Source organism: Hydractinia symbiolongicarpus, chromosome 9 (genome assembly GCF_029227915.1).
Source record: "Hydractinia symbiolongicarpus strain clone_291-10 chromosome 9, HSymV2.1, whole genome shotgun sequence".
NCBI classification, from domain to species: Eukaryota; Metazoa; Cnidaria; class Hydrozoa; order Anthoathecata; family Hydractiniidae; genus Hydractinia; species Hydractinia symbiolongicarpus.
The window spans coordinates 16,023,181-16,045,775 of NC_079883.1; the positions used below are offsets into that span (position 1 = coordinate 16,023,181).

At 34.0% G+C, this 22,595-nt stretch overlaps 2 protein-coding genes across 7 annotated transcripts in view; one reads left to right on the plus strand and one right to left on the minus strand.

Moving 5' to 3' along the window:
• The window catches only part of LOC130657482 (cation channel sperm-associated protein 1-like), a 127,101-nt gene that overhangs the window by 67,184 nt on the left and 37,322 nt on the right, over positions 1-22,595 (plus strand). For all 6 annotated transcript variants that reach the window (XR_008985148.1, XM_057460467.1, XM_057460470.1 and 3 more), the window contains 4 exons: positions 20,450-20,603; positions 21,407-21,498; positions 21,692-21,841; positions 22,241-22,304. Coding sequence is in view for 5 of the 6 variants with exons in the window: in XM_057460467.1 (XP_057316450.1) it covers positions 20,450-20,603; positions 21,407-21,498; positions 21,692-21,841; positions 22,241-22,304 (460 nt within the window). In the remaining variant the exon portion in view is untranslated. The remainder of the gene's footprint in view (positions 1-20,449; positions 20,604-21,406; positions 21,499-21,691; positions 21,842-22,240; positions 22,305-22,595) is intronic.
• Positions 6,023-13,822, minus strand: LOC130657481 (uncharacterized). The gene is made up of 4 exons (XM_057460465.1): positions 10,388-13,822; positions 9,516-9,968; positions 9,006-9,112; positions 6,023-8,843 (listed from the first exon to the last, which is right to left on the minus strand). Exons 1-4 carry the CDS (start codon positions 10,548-10,550, stop codon positions 6,738-6,740), a joined length of 2,829 nt encoding a protein of 942 aa, XP_057316448.1. The 5' UTR covers positions 10,551-13,822; the 3' UTR covers positions 6,023-6,737.

Here is a 22,595-nt window from a genome sequence, read left to right on the forward strand (position 1 = left end):
AGCAGATTGGTGGGGATTTTTATGGCATACTTGGTGAATTCAGGGAACACCACACCCCAATGTGCGAGTCTGTGGAGGTATACAACTCCTGATGCTCAAGGCTCGTGATACCAAGTGCCCATTCTCCCCTGTTTGACTTGTACCTGGCTCTCAGATTGTACGAATACATGTTTAAAACAAAGATGAAACAACTATACATCACCGATATAGAAAAGCCTACGATATTTGACGACGATTCGGCCTGTATGGCTGAATCTTTGTAGTAATAACGACTTTACCATCCGTAAGGTGGGACCTGATCAGAGGGTGACTCGTATCGAGATCATGAACGGGCTGTACAAGATAGAGGATCTTGCGACTATCGTCAACTCCCAGGCAGAGGACAAGATCAAACTGTTTGTCCTGAAAAATGGACTCTGTAGGCTCCGTGTCAGTGACGGGTACACGATGGTGATTAACAGGCCATTGCAAGAGCTTTTGGGCCTGCTCTATGACCCTAGTAAGAAGTATTACACGAGTGGTGACCATGATGCAGCCTATAGGACCGATCTTTACATTCGGCTACGTCTTATTTGCCCCCAGTTGGATGAATGTGATGCCCTGCTTGATGGTAAAAAGTCTAAAATTCTGGCCCTACTTCCCACCAAGGAGTTAAACGCTTGGGGGACATGTTAACCTGGAGTTTTGACACTCCTGTTTGCCTTCCTTTGAAGGGCTCGACAGACCGTCTAGAGTTCATGCTTACAGATGAATATCATCATGAGAAGAACGTTTTGTTCACCGACCTCACGATGCATTTGTTGATAGAATAAAGATGAACGATATAGGCAAGCTGTACCCGAATTTACCGAGTGCACCTGCACAAGGCGCCGATATACCCGAGGAAAGCCAGGTCTACAGGCTCAAAAAGATTGAGGATATTGAAAAGTACCTGCGGGATGAGATTAAAGAGCGGAACAGACTCGCAAAGAGGTTTAAAAAGCATGAGACCTGGGTGAGGTATACGGACCATGGTCTGTTAGGTATAAGCGTTATCACGTCAGGGCTTGGCATAGGAGCCATAGCCTCTAGCCTAGGAGTACCCTTGGCTATTGCCATGGGCGGGATAACCATCGCCGTCGAAATCGGTCAAGCCGGTCTGCGGATCGCCGGGAAGAGGCTGGGTGTGAAATCCAAAAAGCATGTGACTATAAGGATACTTGCAGAGACAAAGCTGAATTCTATCATTGATCTTATCTCAAAAGCCATTGAGAACGGAGTCGTCAGCGACTATGAGTTCACCCTGATCACACAGGAATATAATAAGTAGATGCTGCTAAAGGAACAGATACGTCAACGTGTTAAACAGATCGTTAACGCTATCAACGAACAGGAGCCTGCCCAGTTAGTTGCTAAGGTCCGGGAAGAAGGCAGGCAAGACGTTTTGAAAAAAACTTCAATCTGTACAGTATGTAAGCGGTACCTAGAGTCCCCACCTGAGTATAAGCCTTAATTTTATATATTTTATAGGTCTCGTATAGCCTATAAAATATATGGTTTTTTAATCCTCACTCAGCAACCATTCTTTCTTGAAGTCCCTGTCTTGAAATTCTGTAATATGTAGCTGAGGGTAGTAGTTTTTACCTTGCACATACACCGATGATAGTGCTAGGATGGCACTGGCTTGGCAGGGTTCATCGTAGGGTACCGGCATACCATGGAATTTAGTCGTGATTGCATCCTTGTAGTATTTTAGTTTAGCGTTCACGTAGCGGTCCTTTATCACAGGCTCTGTCGTCAATTGCTCAGATATCAACTCCTCAACCTTGGACCAGATTGACGGTACTTCGCAACCCAATCAGGGTACTCTTCGAAATCAAGACTCATCGCCGGTACTGGATCGGCGTTGTACCGGGTGACCCCATGCGGAGACCAGATATTTGGTGTTTTTACCTTCAAGGCAACCACGAGGTCTCGTGTATGGTAGCCTACTAAATACCTTTGATCCTTACCTCCATTGGCAGGAATAGCATCCGACACTGTCAGGTAGTCCACGTTGATATCATTGATGTCTGTGAAAGTAGCAGCAAATGAGTAGCATAATTTAGGGTTGACGAGCTCATTCTCAAATTGTAGCATCTTTATTTTTATTCGAACTACTTCAGAGAATTGCTTGTCATTGTACATACGCAGCCACCCCCGTTATGTGTGATATATTTGTGATAACAGTACCAGCATAAAAGTTTAAATTCCTTACATTGTTCTATTTTATATTATGACTAGCTGCTTCCCGTGGAATAATCCACTGATTTCTCATTTAATTCATGTAGCAGATATACGTCCATCAAAAAACAAACAATACAGCAGTGCGAATCTTACAATCTGCATTATTATATAAATGACCAAAAAATTGAAGGTATCGAACAACTGCAGTATAATGTGACATTTAAAATCTAAATCTACTAATATTACTTGCTCTGACCCTCTGACAATGCAAAAATTATTCAGACAGAAGTTTACCAAAGCATTTTAAACTACATCTCACCCATAAAATTTATATCACTCAAAATGCCACATACAAAAAAGCTGATCAATGTCAAAAACAAATCTTTGTCAATGTTTATGTTAAAGCAGTGCCAAACCCTGCCACAAAATGTGAAATATAAGCAATGAATTGTGCCTCTTATTTTGGTCCATTGCATACCCACGATCATTCACAAAAGTTTAAATATAAAGGATGGGAGAGTTTAACGGCAAAATCAAAGTTTGCAAAATTTAATTCTTTTGGTATATATATCTATTGCATATGCCCTCCAAAACAATATTTTAATCCAAAATTCAGAAAAAAAAAACAGTTTGTAACAAAAATCAGTTATTCCGATGATATCGCATAACTCTTTCCCTACAAAAGCTTCACAAAGTGTAAAAAAAAGAATGGTTGTAGAAAGTATATACTTCTGATTCAACAAATATTTTTTGACTTTTTGCATGTTGTCCTTACCCATTAAATCTTACCCAAAATTTCAAAAAACTGCGATTTGGAACGCATCAAACTTAAATAGAGAAGGATTAGTCATTTCGTTATGTTGTACAGAGTGCTCGCCCGTAAGAATTTATACAAAATATAGAAAACACAGCTTGCAATGTGTAAAATCTAATACATAAGTATATCAAAAAAGTTTCAGTTATAACATCTAAAACAACAAAAATCAGTTCTATCAGTATATGTCATGCTATTGTCTTCACAAAATGTTCACCTTAAACTTTCACAAGGCACAGCCTGTAAATTAAAAACAACTGAGATGGTCGGCAACAATAAGTTAATCCCCAATGTCAAAAGGAAGAAAAAAATAGCACAAAGAGTATAAAACCAAAATCAACAAAGTAGCTCTTTTGGTGTATTGAATATGGCTATATGCACAAAAGTTTACACTAAATGTAAAAAAATAACGGTTGTGTTTAGTAGTTATACTTCAACAAACGTCAGTTCTTTTAGCATGCTGATTTATGTCTTTGCCCACAAACTCTTACATACATGAAAATGTCAAAACCATAAATTGGAAGAAATTAAATTTACATTTTAAAAATAAGTAATTTCTGTACTTTATTTTTAGAAATTTTTCCAAGAAAAGAACTTCGCAAGCCAAAAAAAGAATGAGAAAATGTTTAAAATTTTCAGGGTTAATAACGTTTGATGAATTTTGTGGGAATTTTACATTTTGTATATATAATGTCAGTTGAATTTCTCATTTTCATATAAAAACAGGAATGACTTGCAATGTGTAATTCTACAAAGTCAAATTCTACAAAAATTAATTCTTTCGGTATATTGCATGATCGTCTTGCCACAAAAGTTAACATAAAATTTAAAAAAAAAAACACACAACAGTTTGTATATATTATATACACTATGTATATAATTGGAAATTCACTTCAGCCTTTCCTGTACAAAATGTAAAAAATGTAAATCCTTCCCGTGCCTCCCCCCAAAAAAAGCTACTTAACTTTTCCCTACAATGTCAAAAATCTTTGTCGAATAAGAATTAAAAAAAGAAGACGTTTTTCCGGTGTTATCATGTATATATATATAGCTAGTACTCCCTCAAAAAAGTTTAAACGTTAATTAAATCACACGAAATGTCATAAACAAAACATTAGAGTTAGAACATCTACAACAACAAAAACCACCACACTTAGCTACCAGAATTACTACATGTTAACTAAAATGGTTTTGTCATATTGCATGCGACCGATGTAGGTTTAGTTACACAAAATGCGAAAAATGCGTTAGCTCTATATATTTGCATAACAAAGAGTCCTTAAACTATACTTAAATATTATATAATACTTTTTTAAAAGGTGTTGTGGCTTGTTATATCTTCTAATTTAAGCCTAAAATGTCAAGTCAAATAAGTTACAGCCATATTCCTAGCAAAAACCACTAAGATAACTACGGTAGGTAGCTTACATGTAAAAAAGCAACATAAAACTCACAGGTTAGCTAGGTCCTGGGAATCTTCAGTTTGAAGCTAACATTAGCTAGCTACAGCAGCTAATAACGGGTCAGTTTAAGATAAACTGGAGACTTAGCTATAGCTAGCTAGTTGTTGTTGGCGTGGTTGGCTTTATGGTGCTAGCTAACAAACATGTCTTGCATCAATAATATCATCAAAACTGAAAAAAACATAAACAAACCTTACAGAAACCTTGCTATACTTCATTTATATACGATGCCCTTTTTCAAATGCTTTTGTAAAGATCTATTTTTAAGGGAAGAGTAGACAAATGCTTTTTTTGCAAACACATTTTCCGTTACTTTGTGCTAGGAACTTCATTTAACAAACTTTTTACGGTTGTTTTGATTGTGAGGGGAAACTTGGAATTTTCAGCAAATAAAATTGCTTTATTTTATTAAAAATTTTTATTTTATCACATGATTCTAAAACTCGCGGCTTTTCTCAACAAAGAAGACATATTTTTTTCGGTAACATCAAAGATTATTTCCGACTACATCAAAGGAAAATGAACACATCCACTTGGCCTGTTAGAGACACACGGAACTGGCGTATTATTATAGACACTAGTCGATAAGGCCCGTGAAAAAATCCTTTATGGCAGAAGAACAATGGAAAAATAGGTTGATTTAGATTTTTTGCTGACGTCAGCAGTGCATATACAAAAAGAAAATTGGTGAAATTTAGTCATTCGTTGTCTGTAAGGTGTAGAGGTTGAAACATTGATTAAAATAATGTATATAACTTTTTTTTTGACAAACGCTTAAGGAGATATAAGGGCTTTAAAATTTTGATGACGTCAGCAAAGTCCCTACCAAAAGTTCCAAAAAAAATGTCTTCACAAATTTGTACACCCGATGCATTCATCGTATAGATCTTGAAATGCTGATGTATAGGAACATGAACTTTTGACAAACGGTTGCAGAGATATTGGGGTTGAAGGTTTTGTGATGACGTCGTCAACCCGTCCATTCTGACCCGTCCATTCGGAGACCCAGGTTTGGGAAACTTACCCAAATTGGTCCCAGGTGGTCCCTAGTTGTTTACGCAGTGAAAAATCACTGACGTCACCACCTCGTTTCCAAGTTATTTGACCTCAAAGTTTTAAGTGCACTGTAATGATTTCATTTATTTAATATAGGATATTGACGTTAAAGTAGTGTTATTGACGTCGCGTTGTAACGTCAGAAAATTTAACATATAAGACATGCATTTTTCGGTTACTATTGCGCAGCTAAGCTACCATTTTGCGTGACAAACAGACAGACGTATACGGGCATATAGATACTTTCCTTTGACGTCAATATTGCTTTAACGTCAAACTTTGGTAATTTACAGAACAAATTTTTTAGGCGATATTTTATAGACCTTATTTAAGAAATTTTATCCACTTTGCAAAGTCACAGACAGACAGAACTGGCGTATTATTACATGGACTCTAAGGCATCAAAACGATACCTTAGGTCTTGAATCCTCCACCCATTCTCCTTCTCCTTCTCTGATTCTTTTAATAATGCTTTAACATTTATTTGAAATTTTATAACTGGAACCCCAGAAACTGTACGTCAAAGCCATTGGATGTTGGAACCATAACATTCAAGCTGAAACTCTAGCTGCAAGTAATGAGGCGAAAAACTTTGACTGACAGTTCACCTTATTTTCGCGCAATCCTGACACTATTCGCAAAATTGCACATACTAGAAACGATTGGAATTTTTTTTTTTTGGTTGTATAAGCTCTTGGGCGTTTCATTTACGTATTGCGAGAAGTAAACTTAACAAGATTGTTTCTCCAAATAATTATTAGAATGGGGTATACAAATAAAAGACTCAACTTAATAAATTTGCATGGCATCATAAAAAATATACATAAAAGCGGCTCAAAAACATGTAATAAAAACTTATCGTTTTTAAAAATAAAAAACTCGTTATTGTTTAATAAAATATGAGTCCTTGTTGTTGTATCAAATAAAGACTCACTATCGTTTTATCAAATATAGACTCGTTGTAATTTTATATAAAATAAGCACTCGTTATCTTTTTATTAATACAAAATACGGAACTAATTTCAATAAAACCTTTTAAACTTTAGGTAATTGTTAGACATTTCTTAACGTTTTCTCCTATCATCAAAAACAGATAACATAATTTTCGTAGCGATCAAAGAAACTATATGTGCTCAAAAAACAAAAACAAACAAGGAAAAAAGAAAGAAAAAGATATCGTTTCCCATTACTTAAATGTTTTATCGTTTTTTCATTCTGTACATTCGGCGTTCGTATTTCAGCCTGGTCTGGACTTGCATAATTTTATACTTTTGCAGAATTTCTCTACCAATTTCTGATTTACTCAATTTTTCCAGTATGCGTTCAGCAGAAATTGGACCACCTTTTATGATGTCAAAACAAAGACTTTTGATTTCATTGGTTTCAATAGAATCAAACAATTTCTGCTGACCGGAAAGATTAGACGATGTTGTTGGTGGTATTACGTCAGTCGCGATAGACGAACAGTCGTCATGCTCAGATTGCTGATAAAATGATGCATCAACGGGAGGACAAAGTTCAAGAGCTGCATTTTCTTTTACTTTTACTTGATCTTCAACGTTGCTACTTGTACCTGCATCGTAAATAAAATAGGAACGAATTTTGTCGTAAATCTGTTTCTCAGATTTAGAGATATTTAGTAATGGCAATTTTTCCCTGATCATCGAAATATTTATGTATTGCGCAGCAATTTCTTTTTCAAAGTATTGCAACACTTTTGCCTCCTCGTCTTTGCTCCACTTGTTTGGTTTGGATGGTGTTGAATTTGGTCTTGGTCTTTCAAAGACAGAATTTATAACGTTTATTCCTGCAACGGCTTGCTTTTCGCGCTCTTTAAGGCGATACACTTTCTTAGCTGTGGACAACGAATGTGCAAGCAAATCAGCTACAGGCTGTGCGTTATCTGGTTGCTGATCATGGACGCGAGTTGTGATGGATTTGCGTATTATCGTAGTGTTTATGTTCCCTTTTGGCATTTCAAAACCATCGTAAACTCCAGAGCGTGTCCAAATGGAGTGTATTTGTTTACTGACACTGCCAGATTCCAACGGTTTTCCATTCCAAGAAACAAACACCTGATTTGCCTGTCCAGGTACCTGTGGCCTTAGGTATTTAACAAATAATTCCAATAATCTTGCTTTTTGGACAGGGATGCAAATTACCGCTGGGCCATGCGTACTTTTTGTTTTGTGGTACTTTACCTTAATGAGAATATTATGACCGCTGTCATCTAACTTGCGCTTTCCAAATTCCTCCAAAGTTAAATTGGATGCTACACCCGCTCTGTGTGCATTTTGCAAAGCGATAACAGTCATCAAGTAATCACGCACGTTGGTGTATTCCAACATGGTGAAAACTTCGCTTTCTGATGCTGTCCCTAACAGTTTTACCGCATTTCTGGCCAATTCGCTGCATTCAAATGTTGCCCATTGGTCTGGACTGACTAAAAGCTCCATTTGAGCTTCTTCTCTGTCCCAACGTTGCTCATCGATGACTTTGTTATAAGTTTTACGCCATTTATGTAAGCGTAATTTCGCGGTTATAAAATCATCCACACAAAGTTCAGGCAACTCCAAACCTTCACTGACTGCAAATTCCATGAATGAAATTAGCGAAGACATGTAGTGCTTGGAGGTTGCCGGCTTGCTTTTCTTGTCTAAGTAATTGACAAAAAAATCGTCTCTGATCTTATTCTTCTTAAATAGATTAATAAGCTGCCCCCCCAAAACATTTACCACTGTGCGTACTTCGCTAACAGCTTGCAAGGAACTTTTCCTTTCACGTTGCCCACCATCTGGGGACATCAGGTACGCCAGAAACTGTTGCATTGTGCCATTATTGTCAAAGCTTGTGCTGCTTTCGCAGTCGTTGCGTTCTGCTTCAGTAACCGGATTGATGAAGTTCGTCTCAAAATCTACACTTGATTCTTCCCGAGGAGCTTCGTTGCTTTTGGAAACGGGACGGGAGGAACGTAATAACGCATAATACTCTTCATTAGTCTCCAATTTATGGTAAAGTTGGAGATGCTCTGACATTTTTTTTACCACTCTCAAACATGTTGGCAACGGACATATGCGAGGAACATGATAGTCTGGATAAGTTTTTTTATCTGCGCCTCCTTTTTTCCTACTGGGTGTTTCAAGGTGCCAATTGTAGGGCTTTCTCAGACTATGGCTTATCACTATCTGTTTAGACTTTGCTTTTGTCCATTTGTGTTTATCCTCCACGTGACGAGGCAAATTAAATTTACTTTCCCCACATTCTGGACAGATCTTCTTCTCCTTTTTGTACGTCCTCTTTTGGCCCTAAGAGTAAAAATAACAAAGTGTACGGATTTTATAGATAGATCTATATTTATAGATGCTATTACACAGCAAGCTGAGAACTTTATGATTACATATCATCATACAAGTTATTTACAATTTTCGTCCGTCACGATAGTAAGGGAGCTAAATTAAAGTTCTTACCACCGCAACATTTGTTTTAATAGATCCCTCTTGTTCTGCAATTTTCTCGTCATTTTCCTTCTCCCTTTTCTTTACTTCCGTTGCTATTATACTTGATCGTTTCATAACTATAAAAGAATTTCATTGAGTAAATATAAATTTTCACAGTAATAGTCTTGGCAGGCTTTTTCTAATAAAAAGAATAATAAATGACAGCAAACACTACCAACTGTTTTTGTGTCATTCTGAGCAATAAAGTATTAAATCAACAAAGAAAACTGTGATAAGCGATTAAAGAAAGAATCCCAAATTCACAAAACGAAAATTGTTCTGAGAAGTACAATTCCCTCAAACATCGTTGACACTTTTTCTAGGTAATAGCAATCCTCACAATTTTTCAGTGGAGATAATTTCAAAACAGACACTACTACAAACAAGTGATTATCAAACTCATAAAAGACATGGGTAAATTTCTATTTTGGTTCGAGGTATTAGTCAAAACAGGGTACTGAAACCAACAAGTTTTCTTACATCTCCGTTCGAGCATGTCATAAGCTTCTTTGCCTCTATCTTTACCTCCCTCAGCCAGGTAAAAACGTGCCACTGCAGGGCTAACTTTGCAAAAACCAATAGTAGTCCACAACACCACTATGTACTGCAAAACATCCACAACAAGTCTCTCTTGGTTATCGCAGTCCACAAATTTGTTAAGGACCACCTTCATAGAATCTAATTGGGTGTCTTTAAAATTACCATAACCACTTTCAACATTATGGTACATCAAATGGTGTGGCATCAATCTCTGTCCATCAATTTCAACTACTTTGTGTTTGAATACATCAAGGCGATAATTTGGTCTTTTCCCCAACAGCACTTGGTGGATATATTTATCACACAACTCTGCAAATTGTGTTATGGATTTGTCTTGTATCTCGTTAATAATATCATCCATTTTAGTCAACATAGATTCGTCAACCTTTTCAACTGAAATCAATCAATGAAAATAAGGGATAATAAAACTTTTTTAAAGGTACTACACAAATAGCAATATAGAAAATTAGAGCTACTACCATATATGGGAACAGAAAAAAATATGCCTGTTGCGATGTGAAACCTTCACTCAAAGGTGAATAATAAGTAACTATCTCTACTTGGCAAACAAGAACTGATGCATCCTGAAATTTTCAATTTTTTTGTAAACCTGTAAAATTCACAATTTAGCAAGAAAGATTACAAAATGAAAATTTAATGATGTCGCACAATTTTTTAACATAATCAGAAAAAAAAATTTCAAGTTGGTGGATTATGTTTTTTTTTTTCATTTTACCGAGAATTAATGTATATATAAAAAGATAATATTCAAACAGATTTCCAGAAATGGAATGAGATAAAGTAAAGCTTACCAGAAAATTCATCAGCATCTTGATCAATCCAATACTTCAATGATTTTAATGCATCACCAACTGCAATGCTAATAACAGACATGTTTTTATTTATTTTATTGATATATATAATTGATATGATATAATCTAAAGAATAATTATATATATAAAACAAGTATTTCATAATATTCTGGATTAGTAGAATACATTGTTGCAGTCTTGGTCATGAATATTTGTACCCGCGTGCGGTTGTACGTACGCCTACACTAATACAGGCGTGCAATCAGTATCGCACGCCTAGCTTATGATTTTGGCGTGCAATTATTACATTCAGGAGAGCGGCAGCGCAGAGTTTTTAAAGCATTGTTTTTTACTTTTTATTTGCTTCTTTTTCGTTTGTTGACTTATTTATTTTAGCAACAAAATGTTTACAAACCATGTTCACAACAAGCCGCCATATTGAATGAAGCATGTGAAAAATGAATAACCAACTTTAATCTGCGAAGACTCTTAATTGACTTTCCTGTACAGTTCCGCTTTGCATTAAACTGTGCCTGTGACAAGTATTTTTGAAGCATGTCACCGGCGACTTCTGCGATATTCAACTTAATAATGCCCTGACCTTCGGTTCGTAAATAGCATTTCCATTTGTCATCGTCTTAAGGAGATCAATACAAGGGTAATGAAGAAATTTTTTGCCAGCTGAAAAACAAAAAAAATATTGTCGACGCAATGCCGAGGCAAAACATTTGAAATGTATCTCACGTTTTAATCTCACATTTTAATGAAGGTGGGTATTTAATAGAAATACATTTTAGAGATACATTTTAACGCAGAAGAACAATTATGTATTGGGTAAAGTTTGGGTAAGGGATTACTCTAAAATAGCTCAGTTCTGCTTGGCGTGTGTACAAAGTAGAACGGAGGCATGCGGGTGCGATCGCACGCCATTCATGACCAAGACTGTTGTTGATGCACAATACTTAATGTCTTAAATGGAAATATTTCCAACCCTAAGAAATAAATACATATATACTTTAAATTTAAAAAAAAGGATGTATAAATACTTTGTCAATACAAAATTATTTCTCAAATTGATCTAAAGCAACCCATATGCTACAGTTAAACTTTTTGCCAATTTGGATTGCTGCCTGTCTTGTAACTGCAATACTTAACTAATATATTTGCCTTAAACCTGGTATATATATATTTTAATAAAATAAATAATATGGCAGCCTTTCTAATTTAATTTTTTTACACGATACGTTACTTTCCTGCATTGCCAACACGTTACGCTTTTTAAAAAATGGGAATTTTAAAATAAAGAATTTAAAAAATATCTTTACTATCAAAACTAAATTATAATGATTTATAATGGGAAACAGCTTAACACAGTTTTGTTCTAGAGAATTAATTTTGCACACCAGTAATGTAAATTACAAAAATACACCTTGAACATGGTATAATAAAAAAAAATTCTTTAAGATAACAAGGATAGCTTTAAATTTTATTCTAGAGTCTTCTTCTCAGAAATGTTGTATTAACACTTTGCATATTAGCATTAACTAGCTTGTAAAGAAATGTTATTCATTAGATGCCAAAGTCAACACATGTAGTAAAAAAGTTGTATATTTATTACCCTAAAAACATGCACCACATGGCATACAACAAATGTTGTCTGAATATTCAAAAATATATAAAACAGAGTTTAAATGAAAATTGATGCTTTGAAAGTTCTGAAAGGCTTTCTTCTTAAAAATTCAAGAAGAACTATTCGTGTAACAAAAGTAAAATCTAATCACTAATAAGACCTAAAAATACACACTGATAGGAGCACAAAAAAGTTAATTAGAAAATTTATCTAAGAATTTAAAAACTGCACATATGTTAAAAAATACTTGTTAATTTATTTGTGCCACTAAAAAAATTTAAGAGCCTGTCCAACCTTGAATAAACAAACAAATATCCATCTACGCCCTTGTCGTACAGGGATGGTAAAATCGTGATTTTATTTGACTGCCCTTTTGTCTAGGATAGTATTTTATACAAATATTTAGTTTATCTGACCTAATTGTGGGTGTGAATGTACTAAGTATATAGTTTACCATGTAGAAAAAGTTATGTCACAATTCAATCCGTAGATGTAAGAATTCTTGAATGCAAATCAAGCAGTCGCTCACTCACTCACATATTGATTTTTAAGTGTCATTTTTACACTAAGAAAATGACCTACACACCCCTCTTAGCGTCCTAACAACCCGCAAGTTAGTGTACAAATGACGTTAAAAAATCAAAAATAGATACAAGTGACCAACACAGTAATATTTGCTTAATCGACAGAGCATGTGACTTATGTCGAAAAGTTAATGGATTTGATCTTAACATAAAGGTTGTTGTCTAGTTGTACAAAAATTTCTGTAGCTCAAATGGGATCTTTAAACACTATATAAACAACTTTTGTGGTCCCTCTTGGAAAGAATTAACAGGGTATGTGCCTGTAATTAGTGAGGCTAATTACCAATAAAACACAGATATAAGGGGGTGACTGGCTCATACCACTGTATCTTTGTAGATCAACCCAACTTTGTTTACTTATTTTTCATTCTTTAAATGAAAACATTACATTTCCATTAGGCCATAAAGGCGTTAAGCCATAAAAGATGTAGAGCCGCCACAAAGCTGGGAAGCCATCAAGATGGTAAAAGAGTAATTCAAAAAGGGGAAATTTTAAAGTTGTTCCTCTAGCTAGCTTATTAAGATTATAAACACTACTGTAACTACATCAAAAGTACAATTAGCTAGCTAGCTGGCTAGCCATTGCTAGCTGCAGCTCTCTAGATTAGCTTGCTACTTAGCCATAGCTAGCTACAATTATTGATACTATGGTAAGAAGACCTAACCTAGCTAGTAGGTAGCTATGTAAAGCAAAACCAAAATTCATTCTTTGTGAAGCTATTTAGTTAAATAGCTAAAAGAATAAAGATTGGGGAGCTTATTAAAAAAATAAGCCACATAAATACCCATAAACTTAATAATAAATAAAGCCAACGGATCAACAAACCTTTCGTCCATTCATCTTGAATAGACAATAAAAAATATGAAATGCGCACGCGCGTAACAAATCTCCCCGATCCCGTAACTAATCTCCCCTAATTCGTAACTAATCTCCCCTAAAAAATCCACGTAACAAATCTCCCCTACGGCCGGCGTAACGAATCTCCCCTAAATGTAACGAATCTCCCCTAAATGTAACGAATCTCCCCTAAAGTTCCGTAACTAATCTCCCCGTGAATCTCCCTATCTATCTATCTATCTATCTATCTATCTATCTATCTATCTATCTATCTATCTATCTATCTATCTATCTATCTATCTATCTATCTATCTATCTATCTATCTATCTATCTATCTATCTATCTATCTATCTATCTCTCTATATATATATATATATATATATATATATATATATATATATATATATATATATATATATATATATATATATATATATATATATATATATATATATATATATATATATATATATATATATATATATATATATATATATATATATATATATATATATATATATATATAGTGTGTAAAATGAAAAAAACAACTTCGTTTGGAGCTCAAAGTTTCATGCGTTCGTTGAACACAATCTTCAGCCAACTGACTCTGTTGGCTGAGTCAGTTGAGTCAGTTGGCTGAAGATTGTGTTCAACGAACGCATGAAACTTTGAGTTCCAAACGAAGTTGTTTTTTTCATTTTACACACTGTATTTGCTCTATTATCTTATTGAGCACTCTTTAATGAAAAAGAAATTAAGGTACTTGGTACGCTTGTTATATATATATATATATATATATATATATATATATATATATAGATAGATAGATAGATAGATAGATAGATAGATAGATAGATAGATAGATAGATAGATAGACAGACAGACAGACGGACAGACGGACAGACGGACAGACGGACAGACGGACAGACGGACAGACGGACAGACGGACAGACGGACAGACGGACAGACGGACAGACGGACAGACGGACAGACGGACAGACGGACAGACGGACAGACGGACAGACGGACAGACGGAGAGACAGACAGACAGACAGACAGACAGACAGACAGACAGACAGACAGACAGACAGACAGACAGACAGACAGACAGACAGACAGACAGACAGACAGACAGACAGACAGACAGACAGACAGACAGACAGACAGATAGACAGATAGATAGATAGATATTTCTTTGCATTGTGTCCCCAAAGCGTGGCGTTACGCTAAAATTTACCAAGTTAAAAAAATGCAAATCAGGGGGTTACTATTTAATTTAAATTTTAATTTAAAACATTTAATTCCTTTTTCTTATTACTTTAAAAAATAAAACGAATTTATTTATTTTTTAAATCTTTTTATTCTTTTTTTTTTGTTTTGAAAGCCCCACGGGGTCGTTATAGATAAGAATAATTTAATTCTACCCCCGGTTTACAATGTGCGCGCCGTATGTCACGGAAACAAGTTGTTAATCAACTGAAAAAGGAAACCGAAGCGAAGAAGGTTGTCTTTTTCAAAGTAATCCTGATTATTTCTAATTTAATTTCTGATAATTTCAAAAGGCATGCCAATACCTATTATAAGGTCAGCTTAAAGCACATTTTTGTGTTCTGGAACCGAGGTTGCTTCCTTTTATCTATCGAATCTATCGAATTCGAATATGAATGCAATTCGAATCTGAAGTGTAAAAAAACAAACTGTTGTTGTCGAACAAAAAAAAGTTGGTGATGTTAGTTAGAAATATTTCTAACGTAGGGTGATTTAACATCACAAAGAGAACTGATTGGAAATTTTCAATTCGTTCTCTTTGGGATGAAGCAAAGTTTAGTATTCGAAGTAAAAAACAGATTGGACTTTTATTAAGAGAACGCTAGCAAGCTATCTACTGAGAAGTTTCTGAGAAATTTCCCCTTAAATATTAAGTTTCTTGTTGTGTCTTGAGCCGGAAAATATTCTCTTTAAGCACTTATTTTGTAAGAATATACTCTAACAAATGGGTCAGAAGTTTAGATTATCCTAAGAATGAACATTTGTATGACTTACAAATTCATTAGAAGTTCACTTTTTTTATTGTATATATATCAAACGAACTGAACTTTTTTCTGTCAAAGCAATGGGCCGTTACGTGCAGTAAAAATTGTCATTAGCTAGCTATAGTAACTAATAGCAGGATTTATTTTATTAAGGAATTATATATTTTTAGGCCATAGCCATGCTAAGAACATATTGAGAATAATGCGGATAGCATTTGTCAAAAAAGTTAAGAACATCAAGGCTGAAACGAAAACACACTATTCTTATAAAAACAGCGTGTATATCATAGAGAAGAATTTATATAAACTGTGAAAAGTAATTTCCGTTGTTGCTGTTTTTTAACACTACAGACTGTGTGATTCAGTGTTGATTTCGTTATAATAAACCTAAACCTAAAACCTAAACTTAAATCAATGCTTACATCTGTTATTTTACGATCGTTTGAAATATATTCGATTCTTAAATTCGAAAACGCTACATTGTTATCTCCTTTGATTTTATGCGTGATTTTCTTGATTATGAGTTTGGAGTCGGTAAGGCAAACTGTTCTTTCTGTTCTTTTAAGATTTTGGATTGAAATATTCCGGTAGATATACAACATACCAAATAATTCAAGGTTTTTTGTTTCTCTTTTATGTGTTTTCAACTATTAATTTCTTATATTTTGACTTTAACTTGGAAGGGTTGCCGTGTGCAATACACTGAATAGCTGAATTCGTATGACTTAACGAAAAATGTTGGATTTTTTATAATGTGTGGTATACTTTTTTCTCCTGGTGCACTTCTGAAATGCCAAAGCAAGTATATAGTTTTAGTGTATTTCGGTTTTTACGTAACGGTTTTTTTTTGTTGCACTTGTTTATATTTTTGGACGCTTTGTTTCAGCGGTTATAAGCATAGAATAATGCAGACTGTGAGCAACCTCGACCCCAGGGCTTGCCCCGTTGGTCGTTATAGATAGAATATTTTAATTTTACCCCCGGTTTACCATGTGCTCGCCATATCTCACGGAAACAGAGTTTATCAACTGAAAAAAGAAAACCGAAGCGAAGAAGGTTTTCTCTTTTTCAAAGTAATCCTGAAAAAAAGTTATTTCAAACGTTTACTCGTCATGAGGTTAGATTAGGGTTATTTGCTTCTTCTATCATTCTTGGGTTCTGGGACCGAGGTTGATTACTATTTTAAAAAAACTATCAAATTAGAATGATAATTCGAATCTAAAATGTAAAAAACAAAACTGTTGTTGTATTGTAGAGCGGCTTTTGTTGTCGAGCGAGTATAAAAAGTTTATGTTGTTGTCAGAAATATTTGTTATAAAGAAGAAAAATGTACGATAATATAACGTCAAAAAGAGAACTGATTGGAAATGTATCAGACAATTGTAGCTAGCTATACATTTTCAAATTGTTTTCTTTGGGATGAAGCGAAGTTTAGTAATCGAAGTAAAGAAACTGATTGGAATTTTATCCAGAGAACGCTAGCTAACGGCCTACTGACAAAGCGAAAGAAAAGCAGGTGTGTTGTTTAGATTATCTGGTAGAGAAATGAATTTAGGTGAATAACGATTTTTAAGCGGTTTACACAACCAGAGCTAAACTTTGCCTTAAATATGAAGTTAAATATGTTTTGTCTTGAGCTTGAACATATTCCTTTTTGTAAGAATATACTAAAGGTCAGATAAGAATATCCAACCTCGATTGTTTGTTCTAAATATAAAAAGAATTTGCCAATAGCTATAGCGACTTATAGCAAGCTTTATTTTATATAGGCATTATATATTTTCACGACATAGACATGCTAACAATATAATTAAGAATAACGAGGATAATATTTGGCAAGAAAGTTAAGGACTTTTTTGTAAAAATATACTCTAAACAATGAGTCAGAATCCTAAGAACATGTGTAAGCTTGATTGTATGTTCTAATATAAAAGTTTGTATGATGCACAAATTTAATTAGAAGTTTGCTTTTTTATTGCGTATATTTCTCACAAACTTAACTTTTTCTGTTCAACGCAATGGGCCGTTACATGCAGTAGAAATTGCCATTAGCAATAGTATCTTTATAGCAGGCTTTATTTTTTAAGGCATTGTGTATTTTGAGGCCATAGTCATGCTAAAAATATATTAAGAATAATGAGGATAGGATTTGTCAAGAAAGTTAAGAACATGAAGGCTGAAACGAAAAAAACACTATTCTTATAAAATACAGCGTGTATATCCTAGAGAAGAATTTATATAAAATGTAAAAAGTAATTTTTCGTTGTTACTGTTTTTAACGCCACGAAGTGGTTGAAGTCGTTATAATAAACCTTAATGTAAACAAAGTTAAATCAATGTTTACATCTGTTCTGTTGCGGTCGTTTGCATTGTTATCAAGCACGTCACGTTTGCGCATTGGTAGGGTTGCTGTATGTAATAGACTAAATAGCTGATTTGGTATGATCGTTACAAACTGTACATTGTGGAAATTTTGCAATAACCTTTTTTGTGAGACTTAACGATTTTCCTTAATGTCTGGTATACTATCATTCCTGGTGTACTTCTGACATGGCAAAGCAAGTATATAGTTTTAGCAGATTTAACTTTTTACATAACCGTTGTTTGACACCTTCGATTTTGTTAGACCTTTTGCATTTTTTTTTATTTTTATTTTGTTGTTGGACCTGCTTATATTTTTAAACATTTTGTTTCAACGGGTATAAGTATAATACAGATTGTGAGCAACCTCAATCCCAGGCCTTTTTTTCTTTTTTATTATTATTTTTTTTATTGCTGCACGTTTGGACGTTTTGTTTCAGCGGTTATAGATATAGAATAATGCAAATTGTGACTTTTAAAAATTTAAATTATTTTGTTCTATGTTTTTATTTGGCACCCCTGATATGGACTCGATGAGAGATTCAGTGGATTCTTCTACGGGACTTCAGCTAGTATATAAAATATATGTATATACACTTAATTAAACTGGCTTTTGATATCTTTGTTAAACAAGTAACATATTAGGCAGGCGTACATGATTTTGAAATGGACAGTGCAGGATTTATTTTGTTGAAATCGATTTATTGAACTCAACAAATTTGAATTTCTTTCTTGCAATTTTTTATTTTAAGGAAACTGATTGGTCATTGTTTTGTTTGACAAATCCAAAAAGTAAAACATCTGAAACAAATTTCCTTTTATTAACCTTTTGCCTAAGTGGATTTTCCCACGGGCTTTATCGATCTGTATAATAATACGCCAGTTCCGTGTCTCTGTGACAGGCATAGTGGATGTCTGTATTTTTCTTTGATGTTGCCGAAAAATGCATGTCATATATGTTAAATTTTCTGATGTTACGGCGCGACGTCAATATTACTATTTTAACGTCAATATCCTATATTAAATTAATAAAGCCATTACAGTGCACCTAAAACTTTGAGGCCAAATAACTTGGAAACCAGGTGGTGACGTCATTGATTTTTCACCGTGTAGGTAACTAGGGACCACCTGGGACCAATTTGGGTAAGTTTCCCAAACCTGGGTCCCTGAATCCGTTTTGGAATTAACGGGTTGATGACGTCATTAAAAACCCTTCAAACCCCAATATCTCTGCAACCGTTTATCAAAAGTACATGACCCTATACATTTTCTTGATCAGCGTTTCAAGATCTGTACGATGAAGACAACGGGTATACAAATTTCCTAAAAAATATTTTTGGTACTCTCAGGGGACTTGCACAATTTTCCAAGCCTTATATCTTATTAACCGTTCATCAAGAGCACAATATCATGTACATTTTCTTGATTAGCGTTTTAAGCTCTACACAATAGAGGCAACGTGAAAACAAGGTTCTAATTTATTTATTTTTTGTGGATGGGTTTCTGAAGTCATCAAAACATCTAAAACAACCTATTTTCTATCGTCCTTCTGACTAAGTGGATTTCTCCACGGGCCTTATCGACTAGACTATATAATAATACGCCAGTTTTCATTTTGATATAAGATCCAAAAAAATCTTTTCTTGTGTTTTCAGCAAAACACAGCTTGTAGCAAATTCAATAGAGTGCACAAAGAAATTTAAAGTAACTCATGTGGCCATCAAGGTACGACCTATTCGCTTAGAGGGAAACAAAGTTGCAAAGAATACAAACTTCCATCTAACACCTAATTTTGGAAATTATATGATTTCGAACATAGAACACTATCCCAAAGTAAAAGGAAAAAAAATGTCAACACATTCCCCACTCTTACGGAAATTGGCCCATACTAACAAACTCAAAACTGACTGTTAAATCATAAGAAACATTTACTGTTATTAATCTGTTTGTAAATAGGCTTAAAAAGTTTTGCAATTCTCAGTAAAAGTTCTGAAATTTTAAAAACAAACGTCCTTAAAGATCCTAAAATTAAAAAGTAGATTTTTTATTGTCTTGTAGCCAACTTCTAATAATTATTTTTTTCAACCTTGACGGTTTGTATTCAATGCGTTTTGACGCTGCTACACTTGGTTTTCCAACAATGCATTTATTTTCCAGTGCCTTTTAATCTCATATTTGGACCCTGGATCCAGGCTATAAATCGTAATTATCTGTTGTAACTGCAAACAGCAATGGTTGAACTTAATCAAACTGATGTTTTTTTTTCTCGTTATTTCAAAAGTATTACCACAGGAGCTATGTTTCTTATTCCAGCTTTGTACCAGTGCAGAGGTTAAAAAATAAACTTCAACAAATAGGCAGATTTTTTTAAAATCTTGTATGTAACTTCGGTAAAACAAAGAATGAGATATTTTGCATAAAAAAGTAATCTGTTAAAATTTTCCCATATTTCAAGGGAAAGAAATTCACAAAAACACTCCAAAACCCTCTCAACTGTAAAAGTTTCTTCAATACAAGCTTCTAACTTTAAAGTAAAAATGTAGAAAATAAAAATGTCTATAAAACGAATTCAAAAGTTCTCCTTTCTGTAACACAAATTTTTTGTTTATTTGTAGATTTTTCAATTGTTGTCTTCACAACATCGGACTTTCTATTACCATTGATCGTTCAAAATGTCGGCTCTTTTGATGTTGCTGCCATTTTCCGGCTGTTAAGAATGTTTAGAGCCATTCGGGCATTGAGAGCATTGCGTGTACTCAGAACCATCCGGTGAATATTTTTCTTGTTATGTTATATGTTGTAGTATGTATTGTACTGCAGTAGTACACACTGATGATTTTTTGCACAATGCCACATCCAAACTTCTTTGGACGATATAGGTGCAGCACAAAGTCCCTGCATAAGCAGCGTTTCTACATATGCATGCTGTTAACCTTCAAAAATTATATTTGAGTTTGCTTTAAAATTTGTTTTTTAAAATTACTTTAAAATTATTGGGTGGTTATACTATTAAACGGTTTCAAAACATCAGGTTGTAGCAGTGTTGAAATTTATTTATGACAATGTATTTGTTGCATTTTTAGTAAATCTAACTATATGATTGGTAGTGCATTTTTCTATTACTTTTGAAATTTTAAAAGTGAGGCGAAGCCTGTACTTACACAATCTGTAAATGCATTGCTACATAAAAATCCCTCCTATTCTCTCATGGTGAAAGGTGAAGGTAAAAATTTAATTACTGAAAACATCTTCATATTCTCATATTTTAATTGTTTAAAACATTTTAATTTATTTGTGTTTTGTATATATGCGTCAAAATATTTATTGGCAGAGTGCTTATAAGTATCAATGATAATCTTGGATATATATGAAACCTCAAAGTCATGCAATTTATTACATACAGAAGCGTAATCCCGTTCTTTAAGCAAAAAAACACCCTGAATAATCCTTTAATTTATTTATATTATTGAAAGGATTGTACTTGTAAACACAATTTAAAATTCTACAAAAACAGTTAAAATTTTTATTTGATATGCACACCCTATTATCTGTCCGTATTTTTATTCTTTTAGATTTTTGAAAAATCTTCAAGTAATTATGACTACCATTTTGAAATCATTTCGTGCTTTAAGCACCATTGTTATGTTGCAGAGTTTGTTTTTATGTATCTTTTTCAACAGCAGAGAAAAACAGCTGATAAGCTGCAACAACAATAACACCAACAACAACTCTTAGCCACGACAACAACAACAATTTAGTAACAGCAATGAAAACAACAACAAAAACGTAGCAACAGTAGCAACAACAACAATATTGCTTGTGTACATTATAATTTCTCTAACTAATGCCATACTAAGGTATGTTTGCTGTCATCGGTCGTGGACTGTTTTACAAAGTTGCACCAAGTCGTTTTGGTAGCATTCTGCGTGCCATTTACACGTTGTTTCAACTCATCACTTTGGATGACTGGTACTACATGTACACTGATGTTGTAAATGCCAATTCAGGTAGGTGTTATTAGAAAGTTTACTGGGCTTTCTTTTTAAGGTAGTTTTAATATACATAATATGTTGGTAGTCTCAATTGGCGAATATTTGAATTATATGGCATCCGAATTTGCTAAAGTTATAATGTCAACAAGGCCTCTACTTAAAAGTAACTTAAATTTCTTCCTCAAAGGACGCATAACGTTTTTTCTACGGCTTAGAATTTGGTCCCACAAGCACCACAGTACTTGTCTTCTGTGTTGGAAGAATGTTTAAATTGATTCAAATTTTACCATGTTCTGCATACCACTTCGCAAGTTTTGATACACTGCTTCTTAAACACCGTAAGGAGATTTTAAAAATCGGCTGATCATCCGGATGATGAATATCTTAGAAATTTTTTTATTTTTTTTATTTTAGACTACACGTTTATCATTATCTATCTGATCATATACATTGTGTTAGAAAACTTTATCTTTTTAAAGTAAGTGTGATAGCATGTTGGACCATGAAAGATTGTTTTAGTTTTTGTCAGTTGGATCATAAAAGATATTTTATTTTTGTAAGTTAGACCATAGTGGAATTTCTTAGTTTAAGGAAAAATATAGGCAGGTTTTCTGTCAATTGTGATCATTAGTACATCACTAATCAATCCCGTTCAAAAATCGACTTGTAGAAACAAAAGGAAATAAATAAACCGTAAAATTCATTGCTCTTAAAGGGGAGTTAGCGTTCTATTAAAAAAGACAGAATTTTCTTTAGGTTCATTTCCTAA

Coding starts and splice junctions, on each gene's coding strand:
- LOC130657481 (XM_057460465.1), bottom strand. CDS start 10,550: ATGAAATACTTGTTTTATATATATAATTATTCTTTAGATTATATCATA. Junction 9,969..10,387: donor AGATGCTGATGAATTTTCTG/GTAAGCTTTACT, acceptor GATTGATTTCAG/TTGAAAAGGTTGACGAATCT. Junction 8,844..9,005: donor TTAAAACAAATGTTGCGGTG/GTAAGAACTTTA, acceptor TTTTACTCTTAG/GGCCAAAAGAGGACGTACAA.